The sequence below is a fragment of the Pholis gunnellus genome (genome assembly GCF_910591455.1).
Source record: "Pholis gunnellus genome assembly, chromosome: 22".
Taxonomy (NCBI): domain Eukaryota; kingdom Metazoa; phylum Chordata; class Actinopteri; order Perciformes; family Pholidae; genus Pholis; species Pholis gunnellus.
Genome location: NC_136549.1, coordinates 11591435 through 11615049, shown reverse-complemented (window position 1 = coordinate 11615049; position 23615 = coordinate 11591435). Strand labels below are relative to the sequence as shown.

At 43.6% G+C, this 23615-nt stretch overlaps 1 protein-coding gene across 1 annotated transcript; it reads right to left on the bottom strand.

Annotated features, from left to right (window-relative positions):
- Positions 1–10249: 10249 nt before the first annotated feature.
- On the bottom strand, positions 10250–22986 carry lrguk (leucine-rich repeats and guanylate kinase domain containing; the record flags this gene model as incomplete). Its single annotated transcript, XM_079183701.1, has 21 exons — positions 10250–10851; positions 11155–11273; positions 12695–12757; positions 13079–13167; positions 13444–13607; positions 13949–14062; positions 14835–15036; positions 15783–15896; positions 17685–17781; positions 17969–18088; positions 18641–18747; positions 18960–19046; positions 19137–19217; positions 19604–19747; positions 21006–21130; positions 21339–21420; positions 21693–21793; positions 21969–22050; positions 22256–22357; positions 22611–22664; positions 22852–22986. The coding sequence occupies 21 exons, from the start codon at positions 22984–22986 to the stop codon at positions 10637–10639; spliced, it is 2397 nt and encodes a 798-aa protein (XP_079039827.1). The 3' UTR covers positions 10250–10636.
- Between the last annotated feature and the right edge of the window lie 629 nt (positions 22987–23615).

The following is a 23615-nucleotide window of genomic DNA, read 5'->3' as shown; positions in this document are numbered from 1 at the left end:
TGGCTGAGTGGGAGAACTGGGGGAATGTATGGAAGGCAAAAGAATAAAAAAAAATGTCTGCACACAGGTATGCACGTGTCAATATTTGTGTGTGTGTGTGTGTGTGTGGTCCTTTACTGGCCAACTTTACTGACAACCCAGTAAAAATATCCCTCACAGATAATTACACATCCTTGGTTTAACCAGAGCTTCTTCTCAGAGGGACTGACACTTCTCTTCCAAAATGCAGATGGAGAATAAAAGAACTATGCAGACATCTTTTTTTGTGACAGTTCCGTTTTTTTTTTTTTTAAAAGCCATATCAATTCCATAACCACTGTGTTACTGCTGAGGCCACTGATGATGTACGAAATGGAGGTACAAGTGAGTATAATAACCTATTAATATTCTGTTTGGAGAAGCCGCGGTCATTTACCATTCATGCCTCGTGGCAGCTTTTCAAGGAGCTTCTACTTCTAATTTAATGAAATACAGATTTAATACATTTCTGAAATCTTCATTTCTCCTCCTCCTTTTTTCTTTTTTTTTTTGCTCCACTGGTTCCATTACAGAGGTTATGAGAATCAAACATTACTTTAGCCGCTGGTTGTAAGGCACTCTGTTAATTGTGCGATTTCTCACATGGCACTTTAATTATGTAAAGTTGAGGCTTTCAGTTTGAAATTCAGAAATGATTATTTCTTTATACAGTGTTCCGTATAATTGGTGGGTATATTACAGTAAGATCATTAGCTCGAGCTAAAAAACGAAGATGGTAGTGTGTTTTTGTCTGAAGTGTGTTTGTAACTCCGAGCTGAACTTTGACCACCGACACTTTGGAAACATTTTTGCAATTACGTTTTCAGACTCAAGACGTGTCACCTGCTGCTGTAAGCGTGAAATCAGACTTGGATTTCTCACGCTGGCATTTCATTTGCGCTCCAGCCTCCTTTTGTGCGGCGGTAATGTAACTATTGATAGACTGACAGCATGAGATGTGTGTCAGACGTATTTGAAGCTTGTATCAGTTTCTGTTCAATGCTGTCGGTGTGTTGGCACATTTGTTGGCGTTTCACACCAGGAAGGTGGGTAGTCTCTCTCTGGCCGGAGGCTAATGTAACTGTGATTCGCATCCATAAACCATACAGGCTGGGCAGAGTGCCCACTGCTGCCAACTACAAAAAGGTCTGCCCCTGTGCCAAGCCTTTTAGCAGTACAAACAAACATACAATCACATGCACACACACAGAGCAGAGATGTACATAGACAGGATAAACCATGGTGTGCACAAGACAGAAACTGACACAAGTACACACACACACACATATCCAAACCCTCGTACACAGACTCGACGCTTGCCTCTTGCAGACAGTTTTTGTCATGATAAATTCATTTCATAAACCACGCGACTTCCCGTCTCCGACTGAGATACCAGCTGTCATGGCAACAGAAGAAAACAGCGGTTTCAGCGTGAGGGCTGGTTTGTTGGGACAAGCTGCACCACAGCAGAGAATTGAGATGCAGCAGAAGTCTGGGCTGAAAGAATTAGTCATGAGTGTGTGTCCAATTACCACTCTGAAGCCCACAAAGGATATCAAAATAATGAACAAAACCAGCTCCCTTCACTGTGCTTAAGGAGACACGGTGTCACAGTGGATCCAATATTCAACGCAAAGAGAAAACTGCGGATACACATGTCGAAATATGAGTCAATGATCTCATAGCAACAACGATTTTTGACCCACAATTCAGACTTTCTTCTTAACATAACTGTAAAAGCTTTTGTTCATGTTTGCATGTCTAAGACCAGCAATGAAAATCAGTGTAATGCATCAGATTGTACATATTGTATGTTATTCAGATACAGTAATGTCTTGATTATAAAGATTACACTGACATGCATGACTGCAATGATGTTAATTATAACAACATATACGATTGGATTATTTAAAAAGGCCTTTAGGAAATTTAAATGCTAAAGATTATGTTGCAACAGTTTGTTTACACAGAAGCTCAGAGAGATGGTGTCTGTTGATAACAAAAGACAACCCTCTCTATCTCTGGAGTGATGGGTGTGAGTCTGGCCTGGAGAGATGCTTCACATGCTTGTGGGATTGTTAGGAACTAGGCAACCCCTGAAGGTTAAAGGGCAGCAGCTGTCCGCAATTGCCTTTTGAACCTTTCGGAGACCCCAGAGACAGAGATAGAGGGAGATGGGGAAAGAGGGCAAAAGAGGAGATATGGGACTGAGCAACTTTTTTTTAATACATCAGGGCTAGACATATGTTTCGGCTTCCGTGACGGTGTGTCACTCACTCAGGCAGAAAAAAAAAAAGTGTCCCGCTGATGGAAATGTTGCAATCACCTTCACAGCTCAAAGCAGAGGAAGAATCTTTTCGAGAATCAAGTTGCATGAAGTCATGCCTAGCTTTCAAACATCCCTCTCTGCCTGCATACACTACTCAAAGGGGATTTGAAACTTGATAAAGCAGTGTCTAAAGAGAATTTTAAGTGTGCATATGTGGCGATGCTTTGCTTCAGGGGAAAACTAAAAATCTTCAATGACGTGTGTGTGTGTGTGTGTGCACCTTTATTCATTGATCTAAGTTATTTTACACGATACATCACTCCATCCTACAGACTTGTACGGACTCCTCTCACTTGGCAGTCCCGACGTTTGGCTGCAAAGCACAAACAACAGAGAGGTAAAGCTACTGATTTATAAATCCAGGTGCTTTTGGTGAAATAATACTGCATGGGAACTTGGACTAAACTCTGGCAATTAAACCCGACCTATCTCAGAGGGAACATCTGTAGACAGAATAGACAGTGTGTCAAGGTGGATGCTTAACATAGGCAACCTCTGTACAACACATCTGGCAGGAAATGACAGAAAACCTTTTTGTAGTAATTGTTGAATACTTAGTGTCTGAGTTTAGCACTTATGTTTATGCCGATGAACGCAGTTAAGCATACAAATTTAAACAACTCATATTTCTGTCCACTTGCGTGCCACCCAGCTAATCCAGAGGTTGACTGTATGTACTGATCCCTTGTAAAAACACGTCATATTTATTGAAACCAAAGACAGTTCAGTTCTAAAGGTTATCTTGTTGAAGGAGTTTGCTGCAAGACTTATGATTCTGTGCTTTTTCTGCTCTGCTAAACCTAATCCAGCTTTGGTGAGCAGAGCAGAACTGGATTTAACTGAGTTCACAGAGCAGGACTGTGAAGGACAGTAACAGAGTTTACTCAGGTATGCAGTATAGTCCCATTAGACCTGGGATAGAACAATTTTATGATGAAAGTAGCCCGAAATGTAACTTTGGATGAATGTTACTATCAACAAATCCCATAAAAGGACAGGCTAGTGCTCCGGTCTTCACTGCCCTGTGGCTTTCCACCTTCAGCCCATTGGTTCCTACTGAAGACGTACATTTTTAAAGTTGTTAAATTCAAAATTTAGAGCATTAATATAGCAGCAAACAACTATTCTCAATGTAAATACATAATGGAGTAATGTCTAACTGAGCAGAGAATAAAGTCACACATGTGGGTCTCTCTGTCTCCCACTGGTGGCTAATGGCCGCCGCTCTGCACTGCGCTGATACGGCGTTTTACCGCTGACGACGCCGTCCCGACCCACGTCGTTCCCCAAAGGTGAACACTGTTCGCCTTGCCACTGTTGCCATCGTTTGCGCTGTTCATGCTGTAAGCACTGTTAGCCGCTAGCCGCCTGCTCGGGCGTCTCCATGTTGAGGACCGTGTGGAGGTGTGTGACACAAAGAAATAGCTATATCAGGCTTTGGCTGCACAAGCAATACGTCTGTTCATGTCTTTTTATGGGATTTGTTGACAATTAGGAAAACATGAATACATGATATTCAGAATCTTCTGTTGCTTCATGGGTGAGAGTTAAATATGCCCTCACCCAGTCCTGACTTTGACACGAACCAGGATATGAGCTCATACCTGAGGTCTGTGTATACTGTATAAGTATAAATGCACTCCGTCAATCAGTCAGGCAGTGAACTCCATGGAATGTGTCTTTGTGTTTTACAATATTGCATAGAGATGACACACACACACACACACAAGCAGAGACAAGTCTGCTGTATGTCTGCAGAGAGCAGGTCATTGGAGCTCTGCGGCAGTACTCAGTGGAATGGAAAATGGCCGGGGGGGGGGGGGGGGGGGGGGGCTGCAGCTATGAAAGCTGCTGCTTCATGTGCATTTTACAAAAGCATTGACGTAATAGATTCAGGAGAGCAGTTTTTTTTTTGCATATAAACATGACAGCCAACAGACACCTGGAGAGGTAAATGTGGTTCAACAACGTCGACAAAAAGATGGTAGCATAATTCCTAACATTATCTACGACCTGGCGTCTGTTTTCATTAACTGCACTAGTGTTGCCATTTACTGACCTTTACAATGTTCATATTTTATGGAAACAAAATAAAGCAGAAAGCACACGTGTCCTCTCTCATCCGTCGACGCAGGCTGTTTCTACATCAAACCCTGCTCACTGAACTCCACTAACTTTGACTGTCCAGGAGCAAATAGATCACAAATATATTAGAGCTAGAGCATATGGTGGGGTGAGGGATCTGAAAGCCTTGGGGCTTTCACAACCGTCACATAACCTTTGTCCTCATAATCCAACTCCGTCTCTCCTCCTTCTGCTGTCTATTTTGACTCTTCTCCTCCATCATGTGCCCTTTGAAATGTCCCTCTTTGGTCTAATTTAATATGCATAGCACAGTTGGGGGGGGGAAACGGTAATTTGTTGCATAGTCAGAGGCTCTCGCTATGAAGAGAAAATATTAAGTGGACCACTCGATTTCATGGGAAGTGGACTGTGGGTGTAACAAGGCAACAACTTTTGGTAAATGAGAGGCTGGGAACAGGCAGTAAAAGCAGAAGATTTAATGACAGAGGCGGAGGAGAGAGTAATGAGAATTGCATCGAGAGGCTGGAGTAACAACTTGAGTGGGCTCGAGGAAAACAGCTGAAAAGTAATGATTTCTGAATGACAGCGTGAAATACTAACCCTAATCCGATCCTAGGCAGAGAGGAAAGGGAGCAAGAAAAGAAAGAATGACCGGAAAACGTTTATCGCTAACACATGGTGCGTCTGTGACCCGGTCTAGCCTTTTCTCGCTATTACTGTATGATTCAGCACTTCTCGCGGGAGATGAAAGAGTGGGAGACGGAGAGATGAGGTGATGGAGACTACATGAAGAGGAGTAGCAGCAAACATCTGCAGAAAGAGAGAAACACATGGAGACGGAGGGGGGGGGGGGGGGGGGGGGGGAGTAAGACAGTCAGAAACATGGCTGGGTGCAGAGGAGATATGGAGGTTTATGAAAACTGCTGTCCTCACCCTTTGGAGAGCCGACCTTAAAGCAAAGGTTAAAAGTATGATCAAAGGTCAAGCCCCTTAAAAAAAAAGAAAATCAAAGGAGAGATCAAAAAGTGTACACATTCACACATTCCATGCACAGACTGTGAGAGCCCACCTGACTAGAAATCCACAAACACAGTCAAACTGTCTCCTTTTCCTTCCCCTCCCGAGCCGAGCTGTAGCTCTCTGCACCCCCTAAGGCTGCCATTCCGTGGCTTCCAGGTGAGGTCAGCCCACCCTGGAGGGGGCAGTATTGTTCCAGTAAGGGTATTTGTCTGGGCACGTCCAACTCCTCCACCTAGATCTCCCACCACTTGACCGGCAGCCTGAGGGGGCCAGCCAGATGTGGCACGAGAGGCCTGAGGAAGACAGATGCATATACATACATTTGTGTCTGTGTGTTTTTCTGCTCTGTCAAGTCAAGTCTTCTTTCCGTTGACTTTTTAGGGCATTATTTGCTGCGCTTGCTTGTCACTTCTAATGTACGCAAACTAGCTAACAGCCACCTGAATCCTTTGTTTCCACTGTAAGCTGATGTAGTAAATCACTGAGCGAATTCATTAGCAACCAAGAGCTGTGAAACTGTGACATGACATGGTGTCGGATGAACAGAGGAATTAAAGATGAATTATTGGTTAAGCTCTTAGAAAGAAGGAATCCTGCATAGAGTTAGTCTATATTTAAAAAGCAACACCCTACACATGCAGCACACATTTAAAGTTAATCAAAAATATTTGGATTATATAAAGTAATAGCGTCTCCCATGCTGGTGAGATGTGCACACTTGAAACTGGTGGAAACAGCTATTCTGTTCTCTATCTAACGGTGACAAAATCTGCCTACCAGCACCTCTAAAGCTCACTAATGAACACATTACATCTCATTTGTTAAATCCAGTCGGACAGAGCCAGGCTAGCAGTTTCCCCTGTCTTTATGCTTAGCTAAGCTCAGCAGCGTGTAGCCTCTAACCCTGAAGGATGAACTGCACTTAAAACCTTTGTATTATCCTAAAATACTGTGAATTAGTCTTTTGGTAATATGTGAACGTCTGCTGTGTTAGTTACTGACACTGCCGTGTTTAATTTACCCACCATGCCGTACCAAAAGCAAAAGTTTTAAGACAAACACGACACGACCAATTACAGCATAAGTAGCATGAATGAGGGCCAAGTAGACGTCCTGCCTCCTCTCCGTATATTGATGAATGGCAAGTTCCTCAGTATGCACTGTGTATTGATTATTGCAATTACACACTATTACGGTTCTATTATCCACGCTGACTGTCTTTAATTACACTAGAGAGCAAGAGGAACAGTGAAGGAGGAGCGAGCGAGTCAGTCAAAGAGAGAGAGAGAGAGAGAGAGAGAGAGAGAGAGAGAGAGAGAGAGAGAGAGACACTATACAGATAGATAGATGAAGCGAGACACTGCACCGAACTAATTAAAACAGAAACTTTTTGTTTCAGCAAGTTGACAGGGAATGAATCTGGCAGGGAATTAATCTGTCCGCAGGGAACACAGTGAGGAGTTACACACACACACACACATATATAGGGAGGTGCAGTGCAGTGTGCCGTTGCCATAGTTACCGAGTGTGGCGCCACATCATGCGGCAGAGTTAATGCAGAGGTGTGTGTTGTGTATTGTGTGTGTGTGTGTGTGTGCGTCTCATTTAAGCTTTCATTATATCACCACCCTGACCTATTCCAACATCCTCCAGACGAGCGCGGAGGGAGAAAGGTTGCAGAGATAAATCCAGAGTGTTTCTGTCGAAATAGCGAAGTCTTTGCCTTTGGTAACCGCTTCCAATCGGTAGCTCTTACCCTCGGGGTGAAGCATAATTATGTTGATAGGGGATGAGACGTACTGAGAGGAAGTATTTGGCAAGGAAAGACAAACACTTCAAGTCAAGGCCTAAAGAAAATGTTCCGTTGGTTGGTTATAAAAAGGGGACGTATACAACCTGATTATCTCTTTTTTTTTTACAGGGCTAAAGTACGCCATGAACTCTGGCTGTTATGATTGTGTTTGTGATCTGAGATACGCAGAAGTAGAAATAGAAGTATAGTATCAAAGTATGTAGTAGCATCAAAAAGAAAAAGTAAAGCTTAAAAATGCAGTATTTGAGTAAATGTACTTGGTGACTTTCCACCGCTGTGAGAGAGCCACAGAAAGAATGCAAGAGAGAGATGAAGTTGAAGGTGGAGAGCCCAGGACATGAAGGTCAGTGCTACAGTTAGTCATCCATGCTGCTCCAACAGACCTCCAGCAAATGTCCAGTCGTCAAAACAGCAGGTTCAGCACAAACCCAAAACACCTGGGACCGCTTTGCTCTTTTTTATCCTTCACATAATCTGTTCACGCAACCGTCAAGACGACATCTGCAACAAAAAAGAATCACTGATGCAAGCTTAGAAATAATACCAATCATCAATGTCTGTTGATTAAACCACCCGTGCTTTTTCACACGTAGAGAAAACAGGGATTGTAAATGAAGACAACAAAGACTGTTGTTAAGAGCGCCGAGGATCATCAAAGATGGAGGACGTGTTTCATTCCATCTGTGTAAGAAGGATGTGTATGTTAGAGGTTTAACAGAGTAGGCATGTCCCTGACCCTCCCTCACACCGTGCACTCCACATGTGTGAAGCGCAGTAACCCCGTTTACAGCAGCACCTGTAACATATTATTGTTTTTTTCACAGACTATTTTCCGAGTCCATCCTCGGCCTCGTAACCCTCCCTCGCTCGTCCCGACATTTTAAAGGGTAAACCCACAGTAAAGGGAACTAGATGTAACCGCTGAACCTGTACCTGGTAACAAATCACTGTCGCTGTAAAAGCAGGGGTAGAATTGAAAGCGGTTTGAAATAAAACGGCAGCTCATAAGGCTCCGTGATATTTACTTCCACCTCTTCGGGAGGCCTGGTATCCGAAAAAGAGTGCAGGAAGAGGTAAGAAGGATCCTTGTTAAATTGGGCTAAGTAAGTCCTGTGTTTAGACAGAGTACCTGTGACAATAGCACACAGTTTAGATCCACCAAATTCTGATTGGTTTTTCTGAAAATTCAGCTCAGATAGCTTTTTTTCCCCCCAACTATCTCAGAATGACAGCAGGTGCAGCCAGAGTTGTGTATCCTGTGTTAACACAGTGAAATTGAGTGTGGAAATAACTCTGGCAATGTAAGAGTATCGTTTTATTAAACTGAAGCTGACTGCTGAACATGACTGAATACATTAGCTGTCGAAAGAAGGCCATTTCTTACAGTGAAAAACTAGGAACATTTCTGGGGATTATCTTTGAAAGACTACTTTGAAATGTGTATGTTAACAGTACATCAACAGTTCATCATAGTACCATATGGAAAAGTACAATTTAGGACTGTGCCGTTATTTCTTGCAACTTCTGTTATTTGGTGCAACATCCTCTCAGGAATGAAAATACAGATTCATTCTCTTTCCTCCTGTAGCTCAAGTCTTACAAATATCATAAAAAATGAATTCATCAGGCACCCCGGCTTTGTGAAAACTGATAATGTGCTTCTGCATAATTATCTCTCCCTTAATAACTCCTTCCTGCAGGCGTAGCAGGAAGCAAGTCTTTGTTTCTGCCAGAGAATGTGCTCTCCTTTCTCTCTTTGGTGAAGCGTTGCTGTCTTGAGGAGTTATATGTCAGGATGAAAGTGTGCGACACGTTTACTTTTCCAACAGTTGGTGAAGTGAGAGGAGACAGGTGGGGTGCGTTGTACACGCATACTGTATGATGTTTTCTGTATGGACGAAGTGTTAAATTACATTATGGTTTATGATGGATAGAAACCAGCAGAGAGAGAGAGAGAGAGAGAGAAATAGAGCAGCTGCTATGACAGATCTACTGCACGTTCCATGCAAAAGTTCCACGCCCGTTATGAGAAGCAACAAGATATTGTACGGATTAGATTTCCTATATTTAGTTTTTACATTTGTGAACTAATAGGATACAGTATCTGCTGCCACGCAATCTAACACTGCAGACAGGTAGGCACAAGAGAGACAGTAACAGATGCATGAAACATAGATATAAGCATATAAGGCATGCATTAAGTGTAGATCGTCGGAGGGTAAATATGATTACGCATCCACGACGACAAGAGGCTCACTCAACTGCTCCTCATGTCATTCTTCTCTTTAGGCTCGAAGGCTTTCGCAAACTTTTTCATGCACATAGCTGCATCCACTTATGTTAATGCGCAGGAAGACAACATGTTGGTCCATGATAAGCTGCAGTGCAGACTGCAGTGTAAAGTAGGTTAGACCCCAGGGGCCCTGAAGACACTGTCTGGTTTCAAACTCCCGAAGAATTATGACGGGGTTGCAACATCTGCTGCCTGAGAGGAAGACAGACAGTGATGGATGGCCAGGTGTGTTTTTTGCGCGTGTGCAGGATCTCTGCGTACGTATGTGTGCACATTCACATGCACCTACAAGCACGCTGGCTGAGGCACCAGTTAAATAAGCAATGCATACATCTGTGACAGATGACAATTTCCATTTACAACAAATGAAAAATGAACACCGTGCACAATTCACAGACACAGGTGCACAATTATGTATGGCTGTATGCCTGGCTATGTGCAACACACACACACACACACACACACACACACACACACTGATGACAAAAACACACTAGGTTGTTTGTGATAGCTCACTGTTTAATACCCGTCAACAACTTCCAAATGAATGCATTTCCAGCTGAATAAATAATCCCATCACAAGAGATAAAGATTAATGATGTATTTATCATTCATTGACAACAGCTCCATGCTGCATATAAACGATCAGCATCGAGGTGTCAATGGCAAATCCTATTTGACGAGATTACTGAACAGTAGGTAATATAATGCGACATTCATAAAACACATGTATCGCATACTTTGCAGACATGAACTATTTTCTTTAACACACTTCTGTATTCCTCGCGACTGAAAGACGTGCCGTGTGTGCGCTTGAATCATAACACATGTCAACACTATACCTGTAGGCCAGTAAGCCAGTAATTAATTAAGACAATTAAGTCTAACCTCAAGTGTTCATCACATCACACGCTGTGTAGTTTGTGGTTAGACAGCAACATAGTTGTGTTCGGCGGTTGACTTTGAACTTTTGAAGGTTCAGACTTTTGATGTTGTTGTAATTTAATAACGGACTAAGCTTATATTCTAAGTAATGTACCTTCATACGTTTACTGATTGATTGACTTTATTTGCGAAGCTATCCCTCTCTGTCTACATCTCCTCCCTCTTCGACCGCTGCTTTTAGGCTGGGCCTGGGTGACGGCGCTGGAGTGGGTGATGCAGGGGTCTTGCGCCCGGAGGGGATTGGGGGCAGGATGGGGTTGACGTTGGATCCAAGACGTCTATCAGAGGAGGGAGACACGGCCACAGCTAGCAGGTCTGCGTCTGGATGTGGGGCTTCAGGAGATTTGCCTGATTCCATGAGGTCTGAAATGATAATATTTTACTACATGGAAATGAATATACTGTACTTACTTATCCTATAATCAGATGTAATGTTTTGGTAATTTACATACAGTAGTAAAGACTGTTTATAAAAGGAATAACAAAGAAACAATACAGTGTGTTAAAGCATTATAAGTGTACAACAAATGACTTGTTAAGCTGTCTTTTTCCCTGGACTCTAGCCACTCATGCATCTCTCCTCTCTTTGCTATCTATTTATAACAACACAGAAATGCTCTACAATGACAAAAAAAAACAACCAATAATAACCTTTGAGTGCTTCCAAGGTGTGTCCCAGGACAGACATATCTAGCGGCTGCACCGAACCAGAAAAGCCCCCGGCTGAACTGGGCACAGTCGGCGCTGAACTGGCACGAGACTCATCCGAGCTGCTTGTGAAAGGAGGAAAAAGGAAGGGATGGAGGAACAGAGAAACACCAGGGGGTGGGGGGGGGGGGAAAGAGACAGACAAGGAGTGAAAACGGAGGATGAAGTTCATGTAGCAAGAGGTGTGATGTGTGAAGTTCAACAAAAACTGGGTTGTTGAAGAGACCAGAGACAAAAGTCAGAAAAACACAAAAAAATAGGAGGAGCTTCTGCTAAAAGAACTTTTTTTGCAGAATGGGTTTTGGAAGTTTTACCATCGTGCTGAGAACATCAAGCACGACCTCCAGAGCTGGAGACCGTATTTTTGACAGCATGCCACAAATCAGTAATGAGACATTCATTTTGGAATGACTATTTCTGGTATTTGGTTCTTAATAAACAAACAAACAAACAAACAAACAAACAGGTAAAGATTTTTGTCATTGAATTCTGTTATATAGACTAGCCTATGACGCTAGATGCAGACACACACACGCAAGCACGCTCACAAGTCTATACGCAACAAAATCTAAGAAATACAAAAGGATCCTCTGTTACTATAGCTGAGACAGAGACACACAAGTATAGACACATTCCTATTTAAAGCGTTGCCAACAAGGAGACAGATGTCTGGAATCTTCCAAAGGAAATACTGAAGGGCTGAGTAATGCAAACATACTGGGGGCATGTATCGCTCAGACCGCTGTGACACAACTTGTAGATTTTCAACAAAGTTTGCCGAAAATCGCCTTCTGAGACCATGAACCCCGGGGGGGGAACGTAACGCTTTAGACTGAACACATACTGTATCTCTGCATGTATCTTAAATGTCTTCTTTTGAAAGAAATTAAATAAATTGATGCTAATTTGTACAAGTGAGAAAAAGCTGTGTGTGCACAGACACACATAACACACACACATACTATGTCAATGTCTGATTAAAGCCGTAACTGTGCAGTATGCCTGTTTACGTGCACACGTTGGGCAGTTAAAAAGCACCAAAAGCTTTAACATCTGAATTTATGCGTGTATTTGTGATGTGTGCTTAGATTTGTCCCCACGCGGCTTGTACCAGCAGAATGAGCTCTTTGAAAGTGAATAAATGTTGTAAAAACAGGCCGAGGAAGTAAAGAACACTACTACAAAAGTGGTTTCCTGCTCCTAAATCTTTTGCTCCACATTGTTTTTTTTAAACCACAAGACTTCCCTCTGGAGTCTCTCCCCTCATCTTAAATCAAAGTGCTGCTATGAGTTTAGAAACCATAAAGAGTGAAATCTTATACAACTTTGAAATATGTATCTACATCTGTTATTCTCATACAGTTACATCTGGCCTCACTTGTGACTATTAAATGCATTGGTAGCGTGTGAGCACTTGTAAGTGTATATCCGGTGCATTTGTGTGTGTGTGTGTGTGTGTGTGTGTGTGTGTGTGTGCTCTTACCTCCTGTCCTCACTAAATTGGGGATCAGGATTCTGCAGTGATGGTGGTGCTGCTTGAGCAGAGCTGTGGTGAACAGAAATCAGGATTAAACAGAATAATTCTCCACAAGCATATGGAAAATCAATCTCACATTCAGAGTGGTGACAGGTATATTTGACTGAGAACAGAGTGCCACTACACCAGCCCATCATATTAACAAACACTCGGATTCAAATGATGTGGCCACCTGCCAATTCACCTTCAAGGTCAGACAAACAACCCAAAACAAACCCTCAAACCGCAGTTAGGACGAGTGCACAAATTAAACCAATTTGGCCCGGCTGAGAGTGCCCGCTTGAAATTAAGCACTGGAGTGCAGTGGAGTGCGCGCTACTCATAATGAACCTTTTGAAGAGCTGGCTGTAGATCCCGGGACTCTTCCCCACAATGGCCTCTCTCACCAGCTGCTCACGCCTCCTGATGGAAGCTAGCTCCTGCAGAGGAGAGAGACGGAGAGGAGGAGGAGGAGGAGTGGTTGAGAGGAAACAGGAAGACGGAGAGGGATAGCAGGTGAGGAGGAACAGGAGTTGAAGTGAAGGGTGATTAAAGGGGAGAGGAGAAAAGGGGGGGAGGAAAGTGGGACGGGGGAGTGATAATGTATGGCAAAGCATCCTGTTAGAAGAGCGAGGATATTTTCTAGTTACAGTCTAGTTGTCTATTTAACATTTGCGCGTACAGCCTTCATGCACATCAGACATATTGTAACTCACAGTGGCGCTCTTCTGAGGGCGGAGCTCTGCCTGGATCTTGTTGAAGTAGTTTCTGTAAGACAGGTCCGAGGGGTCAAGAGCTGTGGCAGAGTGTGACGCGAGTCCTCCTGCTGCTCCGGACCTCGACAGGCGTGCCGACAGTGGCTTCTCCTCCGGCTTGTGACCTGACAGAGGAAGAGACCGCATCACTACTGTGTAATATCGCATAATGATGGTTATTGGTTGGATGGAGCTAAAGCCGTCCGTGCTCGCATTTCCAAGCTGAGGCACTCAAGGGGATGCGAGTAATGTTTTCAGACTCAACAAAGCTGCTCCAGAGCCACAGACGGTATTATACATCTGTTTTCACAGGCTGAGTGGGAATTTAAAGGGAATTGCCCCTTTAAATAAGACAACAAAAATGCGCAAGGCGCCATTGACTGCACTTTACTGCCGGCGTTTATTGCACCCTGACGCTTTGAGTCTGCTAATGATGATCTGAACGAGCAAACAAACAAATACACACCAGTGGAGGTGTTGTCAGGGGATCCTCTGTTGTTGTTTTCTCCTTCTTCCTGCTCCTCTACCAGGTACTCCTTCACTCTCTGCCTCAGTGTCTGATAGGCCTCCTCCCAGTCATCTACTCACACGTCCAAGTGCACACACACACACACGCGCACGCACACAAAAAATATGGTCGTGAACAGAGCCAATGCATCTCCCATCAAACAGTAATAAATCAAAGATATGGGGATGATGACCTTAGCTTAATGAGGCGGTAGCTAGCAGTGCATAAAAGTGATGAGGTTCCGCGCTCCGCGTGTGTTCATCTCATTAAGAAAACAGCTAACATGTCTAAGTGCCTTCATGAGGGAATGATAAACACCGCTATTCTGCGGCTACGTGCCCTTAATACATGTGGTAATTGGATTGAAAGTGTAGTGCATGGATTTTAGCGAAGTGTGTTAATTTATCCGAGGCCATACCGATGACACTCGCGCTGCTCTAAGCCAGAGTGAGGCAGGGCATTTCTTTGAGCTCTGCGAGGCACGACAGTGACAAACTGTCAGGGAACAGAACAGTCACAGCAAAGGCTTCCAACCTTCTTTCTTACTAACAACAATACCGAAGGTTGAATGAGTAGAAAGAACATTTCTCTCCCCTGGCAATAAATTCAGTGTTTTCTTAGCTTGTTGAAAATGAAATGGGAACACGTATAATTACACTTTGTACTACCATTTAAACTTCCATTACCTAAAACATAAAATGGATCCGATTAGCCACTAGATTACATATAATTACCGTTCTTATCCTTAAATCAACAAGTACAGCATCAAACAACACCATAATGAATACATTCCGTGTCACAATAAAGACAGTACTTGAGTGAAAAAAGGGCTTCTTTGCCGTACCACAGGGGATAACATTATCGAAGAATCCCAGCCGCTGCCTGTTGGTGTCGGCGTAGAGCTCTACGCGTGACATCGCCGCGTCAATCTGTGCTGCGGAATAGACGCCGCGGCGCTTCAGGTGGCCCATGTATTTCTCAACCTGGGTGGGGATGAGCAGGATGTATCGAGGCTCAAAGTAGCTGTTCTTCAGACTGAGCACGCCCTGAGAGGATGGACAAACAGTTCTGTTACAATGAGGGATTGATATTCGCCGGGCGTAAGCCTCTGGGGAGATCATGCGTTTTGGTCCAGTTGTGTGTTTCTGACCGTCCGCGACTAATCTCGCATACTACTGGAACCCAGCAGCCTAATATTTGACGTGCTCCTTTATGACGGTATATGCTCAAGGTTGCAGTGATTCACAATTTTTTGAAAAACATATTTCATTGACTGTTTTATAAACCGTCATTGACTGCTGACTCCTCACTCCTATTTACCGACTAGTGTGGCCGCGTGTGATCAATAAGTGCTTCAGTAGCAAAAGGCATTTTTCGACTGTCAGCACGGCTAAAAACAAGCTTTACCAAGTCTGTTGCGGGCCACAATCCGGCCTTTGTAGTGGCTTAAAAGCTGACATCCATAGAAAAGTTTGGACTCATTTTTGAACCGGAGCTTCTGCAAATTAAATCCATACTCAATATCTTATGATCCCCTAAAAGTTAGGCAAGATACTAGATGAATAAAACCCTGTTTCTGTTAACGTTGCTGCCATTCAACTCCTCTTTGTTTGGGAGGGGAGAGGAAGACAAACCTGGAGGAGATCTGTCCTTTTCAAACGTGATAAATGTATAACCGTAGGACCTTTTAAGAATATGTCGCTGATAGATACTAAATCTTTACTGTCTGTCACTCGACCACATTTGGTATCTCTGCTTGATGTTCTCTCAGGCAAGAGGTTTACACACGCACCTCTAGCTCCATATGCACACAGCAGGCTAGTCCTTCTTTGGCCACGTCCTCGATGGCGTCTCTGCTCAGGCCGTAGCTGTGACCCCCGCTCTGCATGGTCTGGACAAATTTACCCTACAAGGCAATTGCCAGTTATGGAGGGGAAAGAATGAGAGGACGTTTTATTGCCCCATCGTTCATCATTGTTACCACAGTCACGAGCTTCATTTATCTCCTGAAGTAGACATCATATTTGACATGCAAACACAACCCCAGCATGTTCCGTCAGGAGGAACAACCCGAAGTCATTTGCCCACCTGTGAACTGAACTTTTGACCTGGTGGTCAGAGCAAAAATCTCTCTTTTGTTACTTCTCACACATGACCCCCCCCTGACCTTTTGTCTGCCGGCTCTTTGGGCAGCTTCATTTGAAACAGCGTAATTTATGACGCTAAAATCCTTAAAACATGTAATTCTTTCTTTGGGTTGTGGTAGCAAAAGTGACTTCAGACATTATTCCCATGGAAAGGTCCTCTTGTATGAATTATATTACAATAATTTAGCAGCTGTTGGTTTATTTTTGTATTGTTTTAAAATCTTAGCATTAAGAGAGCACAGAGACCAGATGTGGAGCCTTTCCCCAATAAAAAACGGCTCAACTCTGTCCTCACAGTATGACGGTATTATGATAATAATGATAATAGTAATAATGTGGTGAAAACTCATTTCATAAGACATACTATGTGTATCCTGAAGATACTAATTCGAACAGGAATTTAAGCTCCCTCGAACGTTTCTTTGTGTCCCTGGACCTTCTTAAATGGCAAATTGAAAAGCATTCAAACACTCCGATTATAAACATTATTCTTGTGATTCCTTATTACCAGAGTCGGACGCTGTTCAGACAAAATTGCACAGCAGGTGTTCCTTCTGTTTACATCTCTGTAAGGAGCGTAATAAGTGCCAAGGACTGCTGATTGGGGATAATTTTGAACAGCCGCAAGAAGTGGGATCGAGAGGTTATGATTGCATGGTTACCGAAAGCACATGTGAGGGTAAAAAAAGAGGGCAGCTGACACATGAAAGATGAGGGCATGGTAAGAAAGGGAGGACAGGATGGCAATAAACCAAGTAGCTGACTCAAGAACGGAGGGTGAAGGAGAAGAATGGACAAATCAGCTGGAGGGAGGGCCGGACTAAAGTTAAGCTGATCCACTTCTGTCGGAGTACACAAAAGGAATCAATTCCAGCATGAAAGCCATCGCTGTGTAAATCATTACGTGACCCAGACCTCTATCCGTCACCCCCCACCCACTCTTACGTAACAGGCAGCTTGACAAGATGGACAAAATGGAAAACAAATGTGTCCAATAACTCAGCACCCATTTTTTCGGACTCCAAGAAGATAAGCTGGTGTAAAGAATCAGATTTGGTTTCTGCATATTGATGATAATAAAAACCCTCTGTGTGTCCTTGTCAGTTATCTCAGACTAATAATCATCTCTCGCAAGGAAATGTTGTCGGAGATGCTCTGGTGAGTCATCCGTAAGCAAAATGCAATTAATATAGCAATTGCACCTCATCAAAAAAGGCTGAATTCAAATAAATGTATCCGTGTTAATTGAAATATCAGCCGGGTAAAGTCAAATCAATCAATCCAAGTAAAACTAATTATCTCAACTACTCAACATTGTGGCCAGTGAGTGGATTCAATTTGAACCTTGCTGAGGGAGTTAATGTGACTCAAGCATAAAACCTTTCAAAACCCAGAGTACATTTAATTAGCTGGTGGCGAGCACTAATCTGTTTGCACGATTTATAAAGTTGACCGCAGACGATTATTTTGAGTTCAAAATAACCGTGAAACCTGTATTTTCTTCCCACGTGGTCACTCCCGGGGGGGTCTGTGACAAGCTAACGCACCATGTGAATCATGTTCTGGAAATCTTCCTCGCTGACAAAATGGTAATCGATCCCGTTCTCCTCTCCAACGTACGGCCGCCTGGTGGTGTGACAGGTTCTGTGGACGCACGCGCAGAAGAGAAACACTCATGGAACATAACCGGCCAAATAATGTATTTGAGAGACACTTGTTTTGTATATTATTTGTGCATTTTCAGTTGATTCCACTTAGTCTATTTTCGTACCAGTGCAAGTACTGTTAAGTATGTGACAGGTGATATGTGTACAGGAAGTTTGGGACTTACCCGTAGGCAAAGTATTCGCTCAACTCCTGACACAGTCTGTGGGCCAGATCTCTCTTCCCGCAGCCTTGAGGACCAGTTAGAACCAGCATGGCATATGGAGAGTCTGCACTGGGCATAGTACTGTTTGGAGAGACACACACACACACACACACACACACACACACACACACGTGCATACAGTACACCTTTACAGGGAAGTTCTCTCTGAGATGAGCAGGAGTTAAGTATAATAAAGCATGAAGGTAGAGCACAAGCTTCTCCAGTCGTGAAAGCTACTACGGTCAATACAAACGGGAGCCTTGTGGGCTTTATGGATGTGCTCCGTCTAAGGAAGCACAGGAGAATGGTAAATGGACTGTAGCTGCAGCATTTTATTTGCTGACGATGGATGTTCTCAAAAAAAAAGTGCTGATGCTGAAACTAATTTTTTTTCTTTTAGGGAGTACATATTATGAGCAACAGAAACACTGCAACTAAATTGCCGCACATGTTTGAAAACAGCGTTCCTGACAGGTGACTTCAGAAGGTGATTATGAATATTACAATTTGATTGTAAACCTTTATACTAACTAAATCCACTGGGTGGTTTTATTTTAAGCTTTACATTCAAGAACAAGGCAGAGGACCAGTCAGAGGTTTGGATTTTAAACAATGCTGCATAATTGTACCCACCTGTCATAGAGCACCTGAGGCTGCATCAGACGATACACCAGGTGGGTCATGTGATCCCTGGCTGCCACCACATCCAAAGGAGGGTCATACTTGTTTACTGATGACACCTGGAATATAATGCCAGTAATCAAGTGTCACATAAGCAATCTCACGTCTATGCAACATGTAGCAGTTGAATTAGGTTGGTGGCTTTCATTCTAGCTTAAAAAATAGTATCCCTAATTAAAGATGGAGGTCAGGCGTGTTGATATATTGTGTTTGTGCTGTTAAATTGGAACAATTCCTCTGGTGATGGAATGATTAGTATGTTTATTTATACCTTTTCTTCAGCAGTGACTTTCTCTTGGTCCAGCAGAGTCAGATGTTGAAGGAGGAAGATGACAGCCAATCTGTAATCGGGTTGCTCCTACCAATTACATTCGCGTGGCATTCATTACAAAAACACAGTGAATAAATGTTCCCATAGAACCATGTGGTCGATGAAGGGTTGGGTTACCTGTACAGGGTTTCCCAGCAGGTTGAGGTCCCTCAACAGGGAAAGGTCATGAAAGTGTTTGCACTCCTGAATTTCGCTGATCTGAAACAAAACCACAACTTCATGCAGCGGAGTCCCTGTGTAATAGTTCATTTGTTGTTGTTAAATCCTTAACTTGTTGAGCTTGAAAGTTCATTCTCAACCTTGTCGAAAGTATTCTGTTGTTGTATTAGATGTTACTTGCATTTGAGTCATTTTGCTCATGATTTTGTGGATATTTCATCATCAGTTAGACCTCTGTGTTGAGCTAGTTTTACTATTATGTGTGATGGTACAGTAACGGTGCATTCCTATTTTTACAAGCGTTACAAATCTACATCTGTTTCTGAATTGTAATCTCATAAACGAGCTCAATCACATTTAAGGTTTAGGCTGACATGTTTTTTCTGTTAAGCCGCTAGTTCCGAAAGTTTCGCTCAAAATGGTACCAGGTTTCTCTCCAGATTGATGGAGCCCAGCACGTGGGGATTCTGGAGGCCAGAGAGAGTGGTGATGCGGTTCAGAGACAAGTCAAGAACCTGCAGAGACTTCAGAGTATCCAACCCTTCAATCCTCTCCAGCTGGTTCCCCCTCTGGACAAAAACAGGACAGAGGACACGTTTGAAGAGGCAAGTACATGATATTAATGAATATGCATAGCATAAGTGACATCCAACCCACGGTTCTACTTCATATACAGTTAACGAATCCCACTGCTAAATATTAAGGACGTGCCATGGTCGCTCTGCGGGGTGCGTGAGCCTTCTTTTCCCCTCAGTACTGACTTGAGTGGCAGGCCTGCCTCTCTCTGCTAAATCCTGACAGGTGAGGACTGACAGCCAAACAGCTGGCGAGGTGCAAGCGCAGCACGCTAACCGACTAAAGAACCAGACCCGGGCACTCCTTCCCTGTCAGGGTCCCAAGCGTGCTTCCCTCTCTCTGCATTCCACTGACTAAAGTTGTTATCTAGCCGTCTGGCCACACCTCGTCCTCCTCTTGCCAAGCGTGTTGCCTGGCAGAGGGCTGCTGTCAGTGGGGGTGGGCGACTGCACTGGTCCCCTTGAAGCTCCGGGTCGGTGCTGTGATGGGCTGGGACACAGGCTGGGCTGACAGAGGTTGTGCTGTTTAGGGAGCCAGCATGAGAGGAAGCGGGGTCAGGGATGGGATTAGATGGATGCTGGATGGACAAGGTGTGTGTGTGTGTGTGTCTGTGTGAGCTGAACTTGGTCCAGGCTCACTCAAACACCAGCAGCTGGTCCCAAAGCAAAGCTACAGACAGGGGCAGACACAGCCAGACCGATGGCTGCTGACAATGAGGAAACACTGATAAAGGACAGACCACGCACACGCACACACACACACACACACACACATGCAGAAAGAGAGACAGAACCAGGGAGAGAGAAAAGGCCTGCTGTTGGACCATATGGTGATTCTCGAACAGGGGGCCAAGGTTTTACTAAATGTAAAAATGAAGCCAAAAACAGAGACATAAAGAGAACGACAGAGGGGAGAGAATAGAGAGGCAAACATAAATAGGTCAAATTTAGCATACATGAGGTAAAATAGAACACATGAGAAAAGAGAAATCTGAAATAACTCCTACTGTGTGTGTGTGTGTGTGTTTGATGATAAATAGACAACACACAGAGGGAAACAACCTCCTACAAAGCAAAGTCATACATGTAAGTGGAAGTAATGCCAAGCACTGGCAAAGAAAGACAAATAAGATTCCTGTTCAAAACTCATGTTTGTAAGTATGCGCTGGAGTGCACTGTATGTATGAATGTATGTGTGCACACGTGTGCACTCTGTTTATCGTATTTCTGACTGGAACAGAGTTGGACCTACGAGGCAGAGGTGTGTGAGAGGCAGTCTGTCCAGGCCGCTGACCCTCGAGATCTTGTTGTGTTCCAGGCTGAGATTGGTGAGCTTGCAACATTGGTCAAGACCCCCGATCTCACTGAAACTGTTGTCTGAGGCATGGGCACGTTAAGAACAACACACAAGGGAAACACGTAGTTGAACACAATGTGTTAAGTATATTTTCATATCGGCATTATCATATATAGGCAAAGAGATGTTGTGTGTGTGTGTGTGTGTGACTGGCAGAGAACGAGGCAAAGACGGAGATAGAGAAAGTGTGTGCGCACATGGATGAATGTAAATATCTCTGAAGGATACAGCCCAGATCCAAATTACTAAGAGATGAAAAGGCTGACAAGTCCTTCATGTCCGTCATACGGTTGTGGGAGAAATTGACCTCCTGAAAAAAGAAGAAGAAGAAGCAGCACACTGTTAACAAAAGTCATAAAGAAGTCTTCAGTACCTCTCACTAAAGAAATTCCTCAACTAAATCTTGGAATTTTCAATTTTCTAAAGTTCACTGTCGTTCAAGGGCAGTTAATGCCTTGTAAGCATATTCAAAGAGACTACAGACGGGCTATGGAAATCCAGGGCCTATCATGGGGGAATAGCACGAGAAAGTGAAGCAAATCAAACGCGGTCTTATCCTGTCAGCTCAAGGTCCTGCGTTACTTTTAGGTTCTTGGGTGGCTGGAATCCAAAGAAGCTGGAGATTTCATTGTGAGAAGCGTCCAGGATGACGAGGTAGGGCATGTGGCTCACACAGGATAAATCTGGCGGTTGAGAAAAGTTAAGAGCAATTGATCAACGGGTATAAAGACAGAAACAGAAAAGTTAAGATATTCAAATCATGCTTTGATTAGATATCTTTCAAAGCAGTCACGGGCTTTTAGAAATAGAAATAGGTTCAAGGACTCTTAATTAATATGAGAAGAAGAAAAAAGTCACCTTTGATTTTGTTGTGTGGCAGTTGCAGCTTTTGAAGATGGACATAATTGCATAAAACGGAGACGTCACTGAGATCCTGACTCTGGAGAGGAGAAAAACGCAACCTTGCTTAAACTAAATGTGCCTCATGACTAAACTGCAAAGAGGGCCGTCAACATGACAATAAGGAACATTTAAACTGATCTGTCACAGGTTTGCTTTTGTCCTGATAAATTACACAAATCACTCGACATAACTGAAAGCCAAATGTCGTTGACACGTGCTGTCTGTGTAGGTACGTGTCTTACAGGCAGACACAGGTGGTTGTACAAATACTGCAGCCCAGTGCCAGCGCTTCGAAGGTTGGACACACGCCTGGAGACCACCGCAGCAGTTAAAACACCATCCTTCTGGAGACATAAACAGATTAAATGTGCTATTTCAATAGAACAGCAACGCAGAATATACACCAGTGAACTATGGGCGCATCCCTGCAATAACAAATGCAGTTACAGAATTTGAAGATAATTGCATGAGGCCACCATAAGCATCACCCAGTGCACATACACACACACACATATTCATGCAGCACAGACACACAGAAGGATGTACACCACGCCGTTAATACCGCTTTCACACAGTGTAAACAATCAACTATTTGACCTTGCTGTGTTGTTTTGCTTCCTCAGATCTCGTGTGCAAGGTTACCTGCTTTATCTGTTGCACAAGAGAACAATTATGGAGTTTTATTGAAACGCATCCACTCTAACGTTACTGTCACTGTGAAGCGTGTGCTTTTTGTCAGAGACGAAAGCAATAAAATGGATGAAATTGCAAAGAGTAAAAAGTTTATTTCTAAGTCCTACGGTACATTTAGCTCACCAAACGTTCTCGTACTCCTTACCTCCATCTCTCTGTTGTCTTCCAGCTCCTCGCAGCCCGGAGCCTCTGGAGCCTCTGGAGCGTCACCGGGGGACCCTGGAGGGCAGCAGCCACGTGACGCGGAGGAAAGCTGTGGACTCGTGCAGGTTTCCTTCATTGTGCCATCATAAAAACACGGTGGAGAGGGACTACAGATCGACTTGATAGACTAGCAAGTTAGCTTTCCACGTGAAGCACGCCCCGTCGTCGCTGGGCAACGCTAGAGACAAGTGAGAGGTGAAAGGAATTGTGGGTCATGTAGTTTTCTTCTCTCCAAAAGCGACGGCGTCTCTATATGCGCACCTCGGTAACGTTTCGTTCCCGGGTGACTTTAACGTTATTTAAGGGGAACAAGAAAATAAATTACAACTGAGGACGGACAGAAGTGCAATAGAGTAAAGAATAAACATAATTAAAATACTACAGAGTCCATCCAACATCACTTGATTTTAAGATTATAAAAAAAACACACCTTTGGGTGATGTTGTCTGTGTTGATTTTTCCAATATGCTGCACTTCATGCTTCAAACCATGGCAGACAACACATCACAGCTGTCAGGTAAAATACATCTAGTGTTGGTTTTGGATCCGTCCTCGCTCATATGACATAAGGCGCTAACATCCCGGGCGTATCAAAACAGTGATGGACGATGCTGTCATGTGCGCAAAAGGTGTTAGTGTGAGCATGAACTCTTGTCAGCTGTACGTCCCACAATGGAAAATATGACCGGTATGCGCCCACAGAAG